General features: G+C 37.8%; 1 protein-coding gene across 1 annotated transcript in view; it reads left to right on the forward strand.

Annotated features, from left to right (window-relative positions):
- rnf123 (ring finger protein 123) overlaps nt 1–16230 on the forward strand; it is a 106147-nt gene that overhangs the window by 834 nt on the left and 89083 nt on the right. The window contains exons 3-24 of the mRNA XM_079471511.1: nt 629–731; nt 836–923; nt 2786–2934; nt 3213–3307; nt 3636–3690; nt 4217–4302; nt 4462–4548; nt 4628–4695; nt 4779–4904; nt 5081–5195; nt 5272–5376; nt 5473–5598; nt 6034–6126; nt 7901–7969; nt 8337–8459; nt 8766–8865; nt 8940–9001; nt 10202–10273; nt 10882–11002; nt 11306–11407; nt 14970–15070; nt 15473–15665. Of these exons, the coding sequence (XP_079327637.1) occupies nt 653–731; nt 836–923; nt 2786–2934; nt 3213–3307; nt 3636–3690; nt 4217–4302; nt 4462–4548; nt 4628–4695; nt 4779–4904; nt 5081–5195; nt 5272–5376; nt 5473–5598; nt 6034–6126; nt 7901–7969; nt 8337–8459; nt 8766–8865; nt 8940–9001; nt 10202–10273; nt 10882–11002; nt 11306–11407; nt 14970–15070; nt 15473–15665 (2215 nt within the window). The 5' untranslated portion in view covers nt 629–652. The remainder of the gene's footprint in view (nt 1–628; nt 732–835; nt 924–2785; nt 2935–3212; nt 3308–3635; nt 3691–4216; nt 4303–4461; nt 4549–4627; nt 4696–4778; nt 4905–5080; nt 5196–5271; nt 5377–5472; nt 5599–6033; nt 6127–7900; nt 7970–8336; nt 8460–8765; nt 8866–8939; nt 9002–10201; nt 10274–10881; nt 11003–11305; nt 11408–14969; nt 15071–15472; nt 15666–16230) is intronic.

Consider the following 16230-nt stretch of genomic DNA (forward strand, 5'->3'; position numbering starts at 1 on the left):
CTCTTTCACTATCCTAGGTTTTGACGTCTTTGACCCATATACCATGGTGTACCTTGTTAACACCATGGTTTATAAATCATTCAACTTTTACATTCATGCATTTGGCAGACGCTTTTATCCAAAGCGACTTACATTGCATTATACTATACATTTGTTTCTAAGTATATCCAATCCCCTCTGATCCCACGACCTTGGCGTTGCTTGCGCCACGCTTTAACCGCTGAATGATTTACATTTGATACATCACTTTTAAATGCTACTACATCATCTGGGTATCATATCTCTATGATGACGTGCGTATTAATGTTGATCAATGAATATATAATTATATTATTACAATAATTATTGGCACCTGGTTTATTAACATTCATTTAAATGCTATATTAAACATTCATATATGACAACAGCTTCAATAGCTTGATCTTAAACTGAAATATTTGACATTAATGATGATGTGATTTATTTACATAAACCAGCGAAGATCACAATGAATTCAGTTCAAGCTAATCATTTTTTCGCTGTAAAAAACAGCATTGTTTCATCTTTTATTTTGGATTGTTGATTTTTATCTCGACACCCGTTCAGTACAGATGTGCGATATCTTATACAATTAGTCTGTTTCTGTCAGATTGGTGATCTGTCTATCAGCAGTATGAGCTCAAAGGGTGGCACTGCCCTGCCCCGACGCAACTACCGTCTGACATCTGAAACAGACAAACCTAAATCTGCAGGTATGTTTATGTGCTATATGTGCTATACGTACAAGTGACTAGCGAAGAATTGTCATTCCACATGCTTATGAGTTTATGTACTGTACATGGTTCATATTTTTCAGGTATTGTCAACGAGAAGTTGTTGAGTGATTATTTGCATCATGTGTTTCCTGCGTCCGGTAAACATGGACCAGCATCAGCAACACACAGGTGGGTTCCGAAATGTCCTTTAAGCTGCCTGAATTCAGTCTATAAGGAATTCAATTGAGTGTGTTCTTATTGACTGTACAATACAACACAGTGTGTGTGATAAGTATGTGCCCTATATGTAGTATGCATGCATGTATGCATGATATTGGAATAGTATGTAGTAGGGAAGTTGCGTATCCGAGTTTCTACCCTAATGAGATGTGACCCCAATAATTGACTTGCGGCGACTTTGTGTTATGGCTGGACGACACTACACAACTTTTTCTCCAATTTTGCCCCGATTTGCAGCTTGGACAATGGTTTACAAGACTGATAGATTTATATTCGTGAGGTTTAATAACAAGGTCTATAATGCGTCATGTTTCCCTGTTAAATTCAGCAAATAGTTGTAGAGAAGTTTGGTTCTTCATCTTTCAGCATTTCTGAAAAATTATTGACCGGGGGGGCATCACCAAGATGGATGAATGAATTGAACGACCGGAGTCCCTTTGACATTAAACATTCTGCTTCCCGATTGGCTGGGATTGTTTTGCATCAGTGTGAATTAGTCTGACAGTATTACAGTATCTCATGTTTTCATTATTACGTGCACAGCAGTTCATTTAATGTATAAGTAACTGTTTGACTGACGATGAATTCATGAAGAAATTAAGTTTGATTTGTTAGTGGTTTGTTCACAAGCTGGTTGAAAGTAGGTTGTGGGTGTCTTGTGTCATGATGGAGGGAACCAGCGGCCCCGTGCCGCTCATTCCCAGCCAGTGTCAGATTACTGCTGTGGATCTATACATAGAGCGTGATGTTAGTGGAGAGAAAGCTGACACTCAGTGTGTTTACATGTCATCGCTGGCGTCTCCTCAGGTTTAAAGATGAGCATCTCTCGGCACATGGTGCGAAGCCAAATCACTGCCATCTGAGGATGCACCACTTAGAATATGAAATAAAAACAAATAAAAAAGGTATGTTGTATACCAGTGGTTTCAAATTGGCCCGAGATGGATTCAGGGGGGGCACAGGTTTTGTGGCATTTTATGGAATGTAGAAATGTATCATACATTTTGTTCAGTTATGCATCTGATAAAAAAAGACCACAAAGCAAAATAATTGTTGTTTGAGCAATGGGTAACGGCATATGTTTTGGTTTCATTCAAATTAAGTCTTTATTTTGGGGGGCCCAAGCGATGCACCCTACACAAAGGGGGCCTTACAACGAAAAAGTTTGAGAACCACTGGTATATACAGCCGTGTCCATTTCAAAGTAGCTATGTGTTGAGGTAAAATGATCATGTTTGTTTCATTCTCTGAACTACTTTCCCAAATTTCCAATAATAAAGAAAAAGAAAACTGGAGAAACGGCTCAAAATGACAGAAAAGATTCTCTGTATTTTTTCAGACCTCAAATACTGCGAAGAAAACAAGTTCATATTTATTTTGACCCTCGTGTGGCGTTCATAATTTTTTTGCTCAGCCAGTCTTGGTGGGTCAAGGGGACCCGCTGCAGTTTTGGCTTTTTAATTCAACACAATCAAACACTTTATGTTAAAATAATTTAAAGATGTTTACTTCATCTCAATTACAAGCAATCTAAACAGCTTACTGTATATAGGTAATATTTGGCCTGTGCCTTTGTTAGATCACATTTATGAATTTGAAGTGCTCCGCGTTTTTTCACTTTATCTATTATGACTCAACTTGTATACGTAAATGTTTTGATTTCTTTGTATGAACTCAATATTTGGCTTGATGGCCACTTAGAAATCCCCTTACTAATAAAAAAAAATTCTGATGTGTCAAATACTTATTTTCCCCGCTGTAATTTGGACGAGACAGATCAACTCATGTCATGTCATTCATGTTCCCTGTAGAAAAACTCTGACGTTCCAGAATCTCGGAGCCCATCTGGAGAAACTCCTGTCTGAGGATAATCCTTCCGAGGACGGCCGGGGTCGGTCATCTTCACATATGAGCTCTTCTGCTGAGACTAGATCAGATGAACAGAGTGCTCAGGTCACAGGTGCACTTGAGTAATGATGAGAGGCTGTGCTGTATTGTAAATGTTAACAAACGACAGGGAACAAATAGAAGGTTGCGACCGATCGGCATTCTGGACCACGGCAGTCAACATTATAATAAACTTTTTAATAAATGCATTTCACCCCAAAATGTCTTAATGATTATATGTTGCATGTAAAGAACAAGTTATAACTGTGTTAGCGATTACCATTTTCCAAGCTATTTTTCTGGGATTTGTAAGGTGAGTTTAGACATGAATTTGTGTGTGGTTCTGTGCAGATCATGTGGAAGGCTGTCTCGGGCCGTCGACTGTTGTTCTGGATCACAGCAGTGGGTTTGAGGGACTGTTATTTGTTGACGACGACCTCTTAGGGGTGAGAATTTGTCTTATTATAATGGCTTCATAAAGTTGCTGCTGAAGACAAATTGTAAATAGACATTTGGTTGCGTGTCAACAAAAAATGGCAACACTTTCATTTTCCGAGTGAAACAAGGTAACAGAAATGAATCGGATCATAAAAATGTTTACTGTTCAAGACAGCACCCCTCCCGAAACGTTGCCATCTCCATAGGAAAGACGTTTGGAAGTTATTATTTTAGCGAAAGATTACAAAATACTCTTTTGATGATGTCATATAATGAATTGTTCACTATGACACCAGTAAAGTGTATGAACGATTGTTTTTCTATTCTCTTTTCTAGGTGATCGGCCACAGCAACTTCAGCTCCATCAGATCCACAACGTGTGTTTACAAAGGTAACATTTGACAAGCGACACACAAATGTATGAACGGCATGTTACCTGGTACCCGGGAGTGCAGCGTTTAAATGAAACCACATCATTTACACCAGGACACACAAAAAACTCCTGAAGAGGTCATTTTTGATGTGTTTTTGTTTTTTTAAACCAAGAGGACAACACATCGTGAGCAAACATTTCAGGCATTTTCTTTTATGGCTGTAAGAAAATAACGTCTCAATATATTTTTCTGTATCTACTTAAATGAGCTCTTCTTTTGAGATTTTGTTTTAGTTATATTATTATTAGATAATAAAAAAAATAAGAAATTTGTTTATTATTGTATTTTTTGTGTCTTAAATTTATTTCGATTGATTTCTGAGGCAACATTTCGATTTTTCCAATAATTGTAAGGCCAATGATTTATTTGATTTCAATAAACAGAAAAGTTTTCAAAGTTTTCATTTTGGTAAACTATAATAATCTTGGTCCGTACAGTTGAACATAGTGTCATATACCCCTTGTTTGTTTTTATTGGTTTTAGGGAAATGGGTCTATGAGGTCCTCATCTCATCTCAAGGACTGATGCAGATTGGCTGGTGCACATTTAACTGCAGGTTTAACCAGGAGGTAAAAGTGTTCGGTGTTCAAACTTAAAACCGATGTCATGTCAAACTCTAGAGGACGGATTACAATGTGATTGTGGACTTGGGTTCGGGTTTAATACATCTGTGGAATTGTCTGTGGCAGCAGTAGGTTTTATGATAAATCAGGTCTTATGTTCTTCAGGAGGGAGTTGGGGACACGCCAGACTCGTACGCCTACGATGGAAACAGAGTTAGAAAATGGAACGTCACAACCACCAACTACGGCAAAGTAAAGATGCTCAGTTTGTCCGCGTGAATATGCTTAAATCTGAAGCATTTGACGTTTATTTCTTTTTGTTTCTATTTAGTCGTGGGCTGCTGGGGATATCGTAAGCTGTCTGATAGATTTAGATGAAGGAACGATAACGTTTTGTTTGTAAGTATATTTTAGTATGAAATGCATTTTATGAAGTGGTACAATGAAATGTTTTTAAATAGATTTTTGTTTGTTTATTTTAGAAATGGACAGTCGCTCGGTGTCGCGTTCAGTAACATTAAGATGGGACCCGGCGTCGCTTACTTTCCTGCCATCAGTTTGTCATTTAAAGAGTCTGTAGCATTCAACTTTGGCAGCCGTCCTCTCAGATATCCTTATGTGTATAGAAAAATGCAATGTAACTTCAAGTCATTTAAAGAGATAGTTCATTGAAATATCTATAATCGATTTATTTTTGGTTGTTGATCATTCATTATTGAACGATGCGTTCACTTGGATAAATTCAACATAGAGCTCTTTGTCCCTTAACCCGTTCCTTCTTTACGTACCCTGTGGAGGGTTACCTTCCTCTGCAAAGGCCACCAACCTCTGACCTCAACAAAGCCAACAGACTGCTGGGATACATCAAGACTCTTTTGTCCACCTCCATTGACAAACAGGTACCCGCAGAAAACAAGACGATCGTGTTCTTGATAAATGATGATGTTTCCTTAAAACATGTTTTTCATTTAACAGGAGGAGAAACTTGTTGAGAGAGAAATCGGGACCTGGCAGCTTCATGGCGATCCAACGTTCCTGATGACCCTTGCACACGTATTTAACCATTTTGCACCTCTCATGGTAAACACATCACTCACCTTCGATCTCCTTATAAGAGCCTTCTTATTCAATGGGGTTCATGATTCTTCCATTTGCTGCTTTATCTGTGTTTGGTAGTGCAAAGTGTATCTGGTGGAGGACGTGTTGATGAACTTTCTGTTGAGTGTACTGGAGGGCGGAGGATCTGTGGATGAACATCCGCTAATCCAACAACTGCTGGATCTTTTCTGGCTGCTCATGGAGGTAAAGAGATCAGACACAAATCAAAAAGGACATATTTTGTGATTTTTAAGGTCGTACTTTGGTTTATTGAGTGTCCATCTACAAGAAAAACACGTTCATTTTCTAATAACAAATCATTTGTTCCCCCAAGCCAATAACTTGTTATTCGTTCACTTTCAGATTTACAACTTGGCAGACTGCTTACATTCACACACAGCAACATTACAAACTGCATGAAATGTAATTTTAATTCATCTTCTTCAAACAAACAGTGTTGAATCATCTAAACAGTTTAAAAGCTTTTATACACAAGGAGATCTGTTTCGAACCACTGCCGTCTACATCACCGACTGATAAAAGCTGTTGGTTCTCGCTCATCTCATAATGGATGACAGTGCATGAGGGAACGTGAATGAGGTTATTGAGGGTTTGACCAGCGTTTCGATCTGTCTGCAGGACTACGAGGTGAACGAGTGTTTAAAACAGCTGATGATGTCACTGCTGAGAGCCTATCGGTTTTCTCCCATCATTCCTGATTTGGGCTTCCAGGTGACAAACGTTTTCTTCTAAAGCTTTCACGCACACATTTCTATACCGTAGTCTATTAAGCTGTTAACTGAAAGTTTGTCCGGTAGGTTAAAACCCCACTAGGGTTGATCAGTCATTTGTTTGTGTTCTTGTGTCCCAGAAGAAGACCCTGTATTAAGATGGCTGTAAAAGCCTAAATTAAACGGATTGTCTATTTACACTGAATACAAATAGCTGTTTGTAGAAATTGTTTACAATAACTCCGCCCACCAGTATCTGATTGGAATAGAGAAAGTGTAAGAACGACAACATTTTAAAGAGCGACTTCAGCGTTGTATGGCGTAAAGTGTGTATTAGTCGATCGCTTTGATGCTGGAGACCCGGCTTCGAATCCACCTTTGGCCGAACTCGCTCTTGAACCTATTTCCATCACAAATCGGATCATGAAGGCATTTGTTTTCAATAAAGTAAAGAAGTGTTTGAAAATGGCTGTTTAATCATAAGGTTTAGGGTAGGTATAGGGCTTTATTATCTTAATAAGTTACCATCCTAATAATATTTGTATAAATATATTGATTCACAATTTACGGATTGGTTTTAATGCACGACAATACGGAGGTGCAAGTGTCTGCCGGTATTTATAGGTACCAATAGCATCTAACTTCATCAAAGAAAATACCGCTATTTTCATTTAGTGCGAAAAGCATTCGCTAAGAAATGCTGCTGGGTTCACTGAGCGCAAATAACATCTATTGCTATTCATGCAAATAGTCGCTGCCAAAATTAAATGTAGCTTAACTAAGAGAGCACGATGCTAACAATGCTAAGGTCACGGGTTCAAAAAAGGAAATGTGTGAGCTAATAAATTGGAGAGTTTGACTGTCCTGTACTGTACTGTAACTTTGGTTAAAAGCATCTGCCGATAGTAAATGTAAAAAAAGGAAAAATAGAGGATTACTATTGCAGGCGTTTTCTTTAGTGATTATTTAGAAAATTGCGTTCTTTAATAACGCTTTGTAGAGTTCATTTCACTGATAAAATCCTTGACCTGCTGTTTGGTAAAGCTCTTTTTGCACAAATGTATTTCAACAACTGAAGCACCACAATTTGTACGTTGTTGTGATTGTTATATTAACCCAAAATGAGATGTTCCGTGTTTTATTTCATTTAAGTATCAACTAAAATTGCTTAAGATCTCTTCTAAAACTCGTTTTTCCAGTGAATTATGTTTTTACTGTTCATTCAGTTGGTCTAGGTTAAGCAATTGCGATTAAAAAGTGTTCATAGGTCATTTTTCGTAGGATTTCATTTGCTGGTACCTCCGCCCACTGCACCCTTTCGGGCATGACCCATATAACTCAACTCAATAGCAGAGACCACTGGACCTGAACCGGATGTGTTTAATATAGAAAACCTCCAGACGTGCAGTGCTCGGTGCTGAATACTTTTTTGATTTTGTATCTGTTGTTGACGTCCGCTTGCAGTTTATGGCAACTATCGGCGAGGACTTGAGCTGTGCGCCTCCCAACTTGTAAAACGTAGAACACAACTTGTGAGAATAAAAAATGTGATGAACCCCTTAAGTACCTTTGATGGATGCCGTAATAGAAATCAAGTTTGTTTTTGACGTTTAAAAAACACAATGACGTGAGATTCAAAATGAACATCACTGCCGGAGCCTTTCACTTAACGTATGCCATATTTTCACTAAACTGCAAACATTTTGAATGTGTAGTTTGGTATTGTTAAGACATGTTATTTGTCTAAAATGAGGTTTCTTTCATATGTTCTGCAGATTCATTACCTCCGTCTGACCATAGCGATCCTCCGTCACGAGAAGTCAAGGAAGTACCTGCTCAGCAATGTTTTATATCCTCTTTATTGTCGTCTCTTTTAAAATAGTTTTTTTTATTTTAAGATACCTTTACCTTTATTGGGTTATATGAAGAAGGTCTCTCTCCTTCGTGTGAAACACAAATACGTTATTGTGAGACGATGCAAAATATCGAAATGCAAAATAACTCTATTTGTGTTTCTGCGGAAGAATTGCAAGTTTAAAAAGACACAAGGGTGAATAAATAATGACAGAATTTTCATTTCTGGGTGAATTTGTAATCCCGAACCGTAAGTCTAACCATAAGCACATGTGCCAATATGTGCGTGATCACATTATACAAGATGTGTAAATAATCACAGATTGGAGATTTTCACAAACGTTGTTCCTTAACAGTGTCACATTCGACGTTCTGAGGTCTGTAGTCTTCTTTTACATCAAGACTCCTCTAAGGGTGAAGGAAGCGGGGCTGGAGGAACTCATCCCAACCACATGGTGGCCGACACGCTTCGACAAAGAGGTGAGAACGTCTGGGGACCGTAGGGTCTAAATCTTATACTTAAAAGCTGTACACAATATAAAAAATGTCCTTTTGCGTGAACACTTTAAAATTTTGTTTATTTATATAACAAAAATTAGTATTATGTTTATGTGTAAAACGCTTTAAAGGAGTTTTATTATTATTACTTTAAGGTACTGTTTTGCCAAAAGAACATTTATTATTATTAATAATGTTATCGTTATTATTGTATCGGCAGTATATTTAGATATTTATAGACACACTAAATGAAACAATCTTGTCCTAATCCACCCTTATTTCTCTCAGGGTAAAGATGAGAGAGATACACGTGAAGAGACGGCTGACGAGAGACTGAGACGACGGGCATATGAGAGAGGCTGTCAAAGGCTCAAGAAAAGGATCGAGGGTATAACACACACACATTTAAGATCAAACGTAACACCGTGACACTCATCTGATCCCGTCTCTGTTTGTGTGCAGTTGTGGAGGAGTTGCAGGTTCAGATTCTCAGACTGATGTTAAACAACAACGATAAGGGAACGGTACGTGGCTTCCTTTGTGTTGTCTGATCACAAGAATGTGTTTGAGAGTCATTCTCTTCTTTATATTAAACCGCGTAAGAGTTTCATTATGTCCTTTAGCGCATTCACACAGGGCGTCAACGTTAGTGTAAACGGCCGATCGTATTGTCCTCCGATCTTGTACGAACGCAGTTGTCTGGCGTCTGCACTTGGTTATTTGGCGATCTGATCTCACGTGTGAATGTATCGTAACACACTGACTTGTTTGGCCAAAAGTAAGTTCGGTTCTGTATCAGGTCTCTTAATATTAAGGGCCGACATTTGCTCTCCAAATCGTTTTTTTCAGGGGTATTATACAAGTTAACTACAAATGTTTTGACTACAAAAAAGGATTCAGTCATTATTTCAAATGAAACTCTTTGAGTCTTTAGGCATATCTGTGGAGAGTTCATTACCAGTAAGACTAGTATTGTGAGAATATGTACTTGAAAGGAATACTAAAGCTTGCTACGGATGCCGAAAACACAGAAAACCGAACCCAGACGAAAATATCGTAGCCAGTGTGTAGATGTGATATTTGATGCAACGTGAGGTTGTATTTATTTTTTAACGTGCGGATATTTCGGACGCAATATGCAATGGCCTTAAGGACCATGTCCAATAAAAAAAGTCATTCTGGGTCGCATTTCCCCAAAGTGTTAAATTTGACTGTAAAATTGTGTAACTTTTGGTGGCGTCATAGTTACATTCATATGGTTGTTTCAGAATATGAGACTTTTTGTATTGTGGTACCTAGCTATAAACATGTCAACGGTTTTAACAGTTTTTTATAGTTTTCATTGCCATGAAAGTAGCTAATCTAAAAAAAAAGTGAAATATAATTTATGCCAGTTATAGACGGTTTCATCGGATGCCACCTCCTGGCCTAACTTCCGGCCTGTGTCTGTTTATAAATGAACAATTCATTTTAGTTAGTTTACATTACATTCATTTATATGAATATGTTGTTGTATACAAATGCTATTCAATCAATTTAAAACTACTCAACAGTTATTGATTCTTTTTGCAGGTCTGTCAGAGGTTAAGCTTGGGCCACATAACATTAGTTTATGCTGTTGCTGCTGAAATTGCTGAGAGGCTTTTGAGAACGCAACAACATTTTCGGTCTTCGATTTGTTTTTGTCCTATCTTCATGGCTCAAATGGATTTCTCTTTTCACAGGGTGAAGCTTCCCGATACATTTTCCTGAACAAATTACGGAAGTTTCTACAAGAGAACGCAAGCAACAGAGGGGTATGAAAAGCTTATTCATTTGTCAGTCTAGTCAGAGCCTTGTAATATTCTTAACTTAAAGTCTCCCACAGGCATAAGACACCCCTCACGCACAATTTTCAACTAAAATATGCTATAACCAGAAAGATGTGCACTTTTTCAAAAAATAACCAAACATTAGAAATATTGTTTTTTAATGGTTTTAGCTTTTTTATGCTTGTTTTGTCTTTAAAAAAGGGTAATCTTGAGGTCCCCTTAATAGTATATTGAGGCCCCCCAGTGGACCCCGGCCCCCAGTTGAAAAAGACTGATCTGAAGTCTCCGGCGATACAGTCAAGCAAAAGAAAGACTTGTTTAACATGGGTTCAAGACATTTTATTGTCTCCGGATATTTACATTTGGTCAAGATGTCATGCAAACAGCGTATTTTATAAATCGACATGATTTACAAGGCCATCAAAATATGTCTCAGGCTGTTTCTTGCATTAAAGTTATGAACTGTAAATCTATAAACATGTTTGTCGATTGAACCAACATTATTTTAATAATATGTTTTTCTATTGGCTGGTTTGATATTTGCCTCCGGCTTGTGAATTGACATCAGTTATGTTTGTGTGTTCGCTTTTCAGAACCCCACAGTTTTATGTCCTCCTGAATACATGGTGTGTTTTTTACATCGTTTGATCACAGCCATCCGGGGCTACTGGGATGAAGGGAGGAGAAAAAGTCCTGGATCCATCAGTAGTGAAGGTACATGTCTTATTACGAATGACCCAAAGTTGCATTTCATGACTCATAGATTTCATGCGAAGTGCATTCACTTTGACTTTTATGTTTAAGCTGATTTATATTGACTAGTGCAATACACCCACCGATAATAAACATGAATAAAACTGCCAGAAAGCTTTTAGGAATGAGGTTATGTTTTACTATTTGACCACAGATGTAGACTCCGTTATCATTGTGCGCATCGTAAGTGCTTTTTAGACTTCATACAGTGCATATGGACGTGGACCACCAACTTTTTAAACGTTCTTTTTGTGTCTCCGTCAGATGCATACGTTCCTCCTCAGCTGTTCTACAACGGGAAGGTGGATTACTTTGACCTTCAACGGCTGGGTGGCCTTCTCTCGCATTTGAAGAAAACGCTTAAAGGTTGGTAAAAAGAGAATGAATCTTTTTGGTTTTCAAAATCATAATGTGCGTAGTTCCGCTGGAGGCCACCAGAGGGAGCAGAAAGTCTTTAAATAATCTTTGTATATAAAAATATTTGGTTGCATTTTTGTTCTGTTTATTTTTTTATTTAGTAAAATGTGAACAAATATTTTTAAGAAATTATATATAAAATATGTATAAATATTACATTTACATTTAGGCATTTTGCATTTACATGCCAAATTATTTTATATATATATATATATATATATATATATATATATATATATATAACTTTTCTCAGATTAATTTTTTGTTTTATAATTTAAACCAGGATTCTCATATTCATTACGTTAGTTTTGAAACTTCTGTTATTGATCTCAAAAAAGCTGGCAGGCAATGTGTTAAGATTGATCTATGCAACAAATTCATTTTAAATTGAGACCGAACGTGTCATATTCGACCCTCGGGCGCTTTTTTTAGTCGGGAATTTGCTTCCGACTTCGCCGTTAACCTCAAAAACAACGGTCGGCCGTTCGTGTGATTTGTGGCGATATTAAAGTTTCTGATATGATGGGATAAGATAGATGCCGGGTAAACTCTGATGCAGATGGCCATTGATTTCCCTCAGGGCAGCGTCACATCCCGTAAATATTTTGATGGACGGTGGGGAACACGAGGGCGAGCAAGAAATAAAGGCTGGAGATTTTCCTTTTGATACTTGCGTACTTACCCAGAATGCACTGAGGCAGGTCATTTCACAATTCATTGACCTTATAATGTCCCAATCAATAAAAATGTCAAAATGGCCAAAAACCATCCAAAGAAATGCACCAGTAATGTTATACTCTCTGGTCAACTCTGGACTTAGGCTACTATTTTAATGTCTTGTATGATTTAGGATGCGCTCATCCCAAACTGGAACGCTGTATATATTTGGATTACGCAATTATGCATTTGAGGCTTCTATCTAAAAGCGTATTCAAGCTATTTTTATCAGTATGTACCCTGGGAATCAAACCCATGCACTTTGCTCGATCCTGATACAGGATTATGAGTCACATGCTTACGGTTTAATCACAATGTGAAATCCAGGGTGCTTTCATCGGTGGTGAGGTACGTCTTGTCACGCGTCACTTTGTTTCAATTATTCATATACCATCTTTTGTTTCCAAAAGAAATCATTTTCACTCGCCATTTTCTTTCTCTGTCTTCATTTGATGAAACACAGATGATTAAATAGTCTCCTCACTGTGGATTGTTCTTTCTGAAGACTGAGCTCTTTCTCATTGTTTCCTCAAAGCATCGTGGGTAAATCTCGCATCGACACATGTAGTTGCTGTGTTTTGTCAACAGTGACCGCTTGTCGTTGGCAAGCATTGGTTTCGACAGTCGTATCTTGAAGAATCTGTGGGCTGAGGCTTATTTGTTATGCCAATTTTGGAGCTTGTAATTCGCAGTGAATCTCGACAATGTCAATTTATATTTAGCATCAGCAACGGAAAGTATTTCCTTCTTGACATTATTTGTGTTGGTACTATTGATTTTGGCATCAAACCGTGCCGTATTTTTTATTTAATCTAGGTTTCTTCCTAGTTTTGTTTATGAAATAAATGACTCTATATGTGTTAAAACATCTTCTTTTTGAATTATGTTTTATTTTTCTTATATAAATGGCAGATATTGTCTTGTCTTAAGAGTAAACTCTCAAGGGTTCAGTATAACATATAGATTTAACAATGTTTAAATCATTGTAAAACAAGAAATTTACTGGGAGTAAATGGTGAGAAAATATATATATTTGCAGGTTTAAACCACCAAGAAGACCCTAACAACCACGTAGCATTGCCCTAGCAACCACCCGGAACACCCAAGCAATGACAAACTGCCTCCTTAGCAACCACTTTTAGATTTTCAATTTTATCAGTGTCACCTTTTGATTGATGCAAGTCACATTTAAGACCGATTCAACAGATCAATTACCATAATCACATCATAAATCATTATGAATGGAAATATTCTCGATGTTTGTTTTGAAACCTCATCTGTCAATCTTTCCTGAGCACTTCAGCAAACTTCACTACAGCGTTTTCAGCATTTACCTTCGATTTCCATTTGAGGCTAAATGGGCGGCCTTGGTGCCCTCACCAACCTACTTCTATACCCGATCCATCTAATGTCTTCATCAAGGTCACCACAGCATGAGGAAAATATCAATATTTTTATTTAACAGCCCATCATCTTTGAAAAGCGAGTGATGGCCATACCTAAAACTGTTTATTTTTCCTTCACCTGATGTTTTTAGAGCGGTGATGAGAATTGTGAATCATCAATAACGTTACAGATGCTCTGTTATATGCTTAAAGGTCATGTTTGAGACATTAGAATGTAATAAAAGCATCACTTCTTCGAACAAAGTTTTGTAAAATGATGTTAAAAAAGTGAAACGTCCACCTGTCGACTCCTCAGCCTTACATTCCTAGTCATCAGGGTGTGCAAACAGATTACTAATACAGTAACTGTCAGGTTTATGGATGTGCTCCTGGTGTTGTTTATGGATACTGAAATTTATCAGCGACGATTTACTGACGCGCAGGAGTGGCTCCCGCAGGTCGAAAGAAGACGCTAGATCAGCCTGACGCTAAACTAATGAAACTATCTCTCAGGTCATCCATCCTGTCCGACTACTTGGTCCTAAATTATGAAACCATTTGAGTCCTATCATGCTTATGATAAATTATAAAATACAATGTGTGTGTGTAGATTATTCAGCTTTTTGGATCATTTGAAAGACGACTGTACCATTTGAAGGTTCAATTCGGATCTTAGTTTAGTTAAGCTTTCTTTTCATGTTTCTGAACTAGGTTTATTTTATCGCAAATCCACTTCTGTTGTGCACAAGTTAGATGGCTGTGGATATGTAGACGAAAAGGAGCTCATACGTCTCCTAAAGTCCTCTGATGACTTGACGATGTGATTTTTATCGCTCTGCTGTCCAGAAGAAGAAAAATGGCCATTGATAAATAATAGACCGGAGTTCATGAGAAGTTAGGAGCTTGTCATCCATTGATTTGCTACGCTTTGAGATTTCAGTCTCGGGGAAAGTTTCTTTTTAGTTTGAGTTTCACATTGCTTCTAGAAACAATTATGACAGGATTAGTCATAAAAGACAAAAACGATCAAATGTACACTTCTGAAGTTTTGGACGACTCATTTTTAGTAACTGTCATGTCAAACTGTTATGTTGAGATCAGCATTATGCCAGAACCTGGTCATTTCTGCGCATGAATATTGATACCGAAATGTATGGATGGGTGAAAACATTGTATCGTTTTTTGTGAGTACCGTCGAAGGAAAAAACAATTAATGTGATTTTCGTATTGAGCAGGTTAACCTTAAATAACAAAAGCATAAAATAAGTCAATATAAATAAAACAAGGTTGTGCACTTAATATGTTTTTTATTTGATATATTATTGTTATTTTAATGAGTTTCTTTACTTTTTAAATGTTTTATTTGATAATGTTTTGTCACCATTAAAAATTGTTATTGTATTTTTCAGATGATCTGGCCGCAAAGGCCAACATCATCATAGACCCAGCGGAGATACAAGCTGCCTCCATGGATGACCTGGATGAAGATGATGAGACCGGAGCCGCGCAGGTACAAGCTACAAGGAATTTAACCGCATGACTTTGTTGACAAAGTACTTGCTAAATCTGTTTTTTAACATCATGAACCATGTGTTGTTTTCATTGTCACCATTCATACCCCTCATGTTTATTCAACATGAACTTCATCTTGGTTTGGGGTTGTTTTTTGTTATTTTCGCTACTTTCCGGTAATCCTCATTCTTCATTCACACACGCCTCATACTGGTAATTTGCCAGTAATCTTACAACTCCTATTACGGGTAAATTGGGAGTACAGATTTACCGGAACGGTTCTGTTCACACACAATCTGTTAACAATTTTCTTGCAAAAAATGTCCCAGTAAAGACTGTATGTGTGAAAGGGACTAGAGTTTAGGCAATAATGAATGACGTGTGTGTTTGGGATCCACAGAGACCATCTGGTGCTGCTGCTATGGGTGGTGCCATGGCCCGGCCCAGCTGGTTAAGCTCCCCGACGCTGGGCAGAGCCAACCGCTTCCTTAGCACTGCCGCCGTCAGCCTCATGACCCCTCGACGACCTCTCGGCCCGCCCGAGAAGGTCAAAGTCCGGACGCTTGCTGTTGAGCAGAGAACAGAGGAGGACAGTGAGTCAAACCATTTACCTAAATTGACATCCAGGCTAATTGAAGTAAAATTGCTGAACTTTTATGCCTATTTCTAAACAACATATGCGCTGAAATAATAAGATACGATTTCTCATATGTTTTTATGAGAAATATAAGCATGAATGTGAGAGAGAAATGTGAAAATGGGCCGAGTTGCCCCAAGGACTGCTGATGGATCAATCCTTGACCATCTGAAACACATAACACACAAAACTGTTCATTGCTCTTTATTTTCGTATATACTGTATGTAAAATTTGCGTAAATTACGACCTATTAGTTCGCATATGGTCCGACTGTCTCCAATCTGGCTTTTTCTTGGACAAAATAAGCTGTAATGTGCACCAGACATCATGAGTCATGACAGAGGTCAAAGTTTAGCGCATACCAGACTACCTGACGCCCAATCACACGTGTAGACGTGATATCATCCGGAAACCAATTAGCTTTTCTATTAGTCTCATAAATCTATGATCCGCCTCAAAGGAATATGAGGTTTTAGCTCAAATCCCTCGTCTTTTCTTTCTCCCCCTTAACCAATTCTCT

This window comes from Barbatula barbatula (genome assembly GCF_947034865.1).
Source record: "Barbatula barbatula genome assembly, chromosome: 13".
Lineage (NCBI taxonomy): Eukaryota > Metazoa > Chordata > Actinopteri > Cypriniformes > Nemacheilidae > Barbatula > Barbatula barbatula.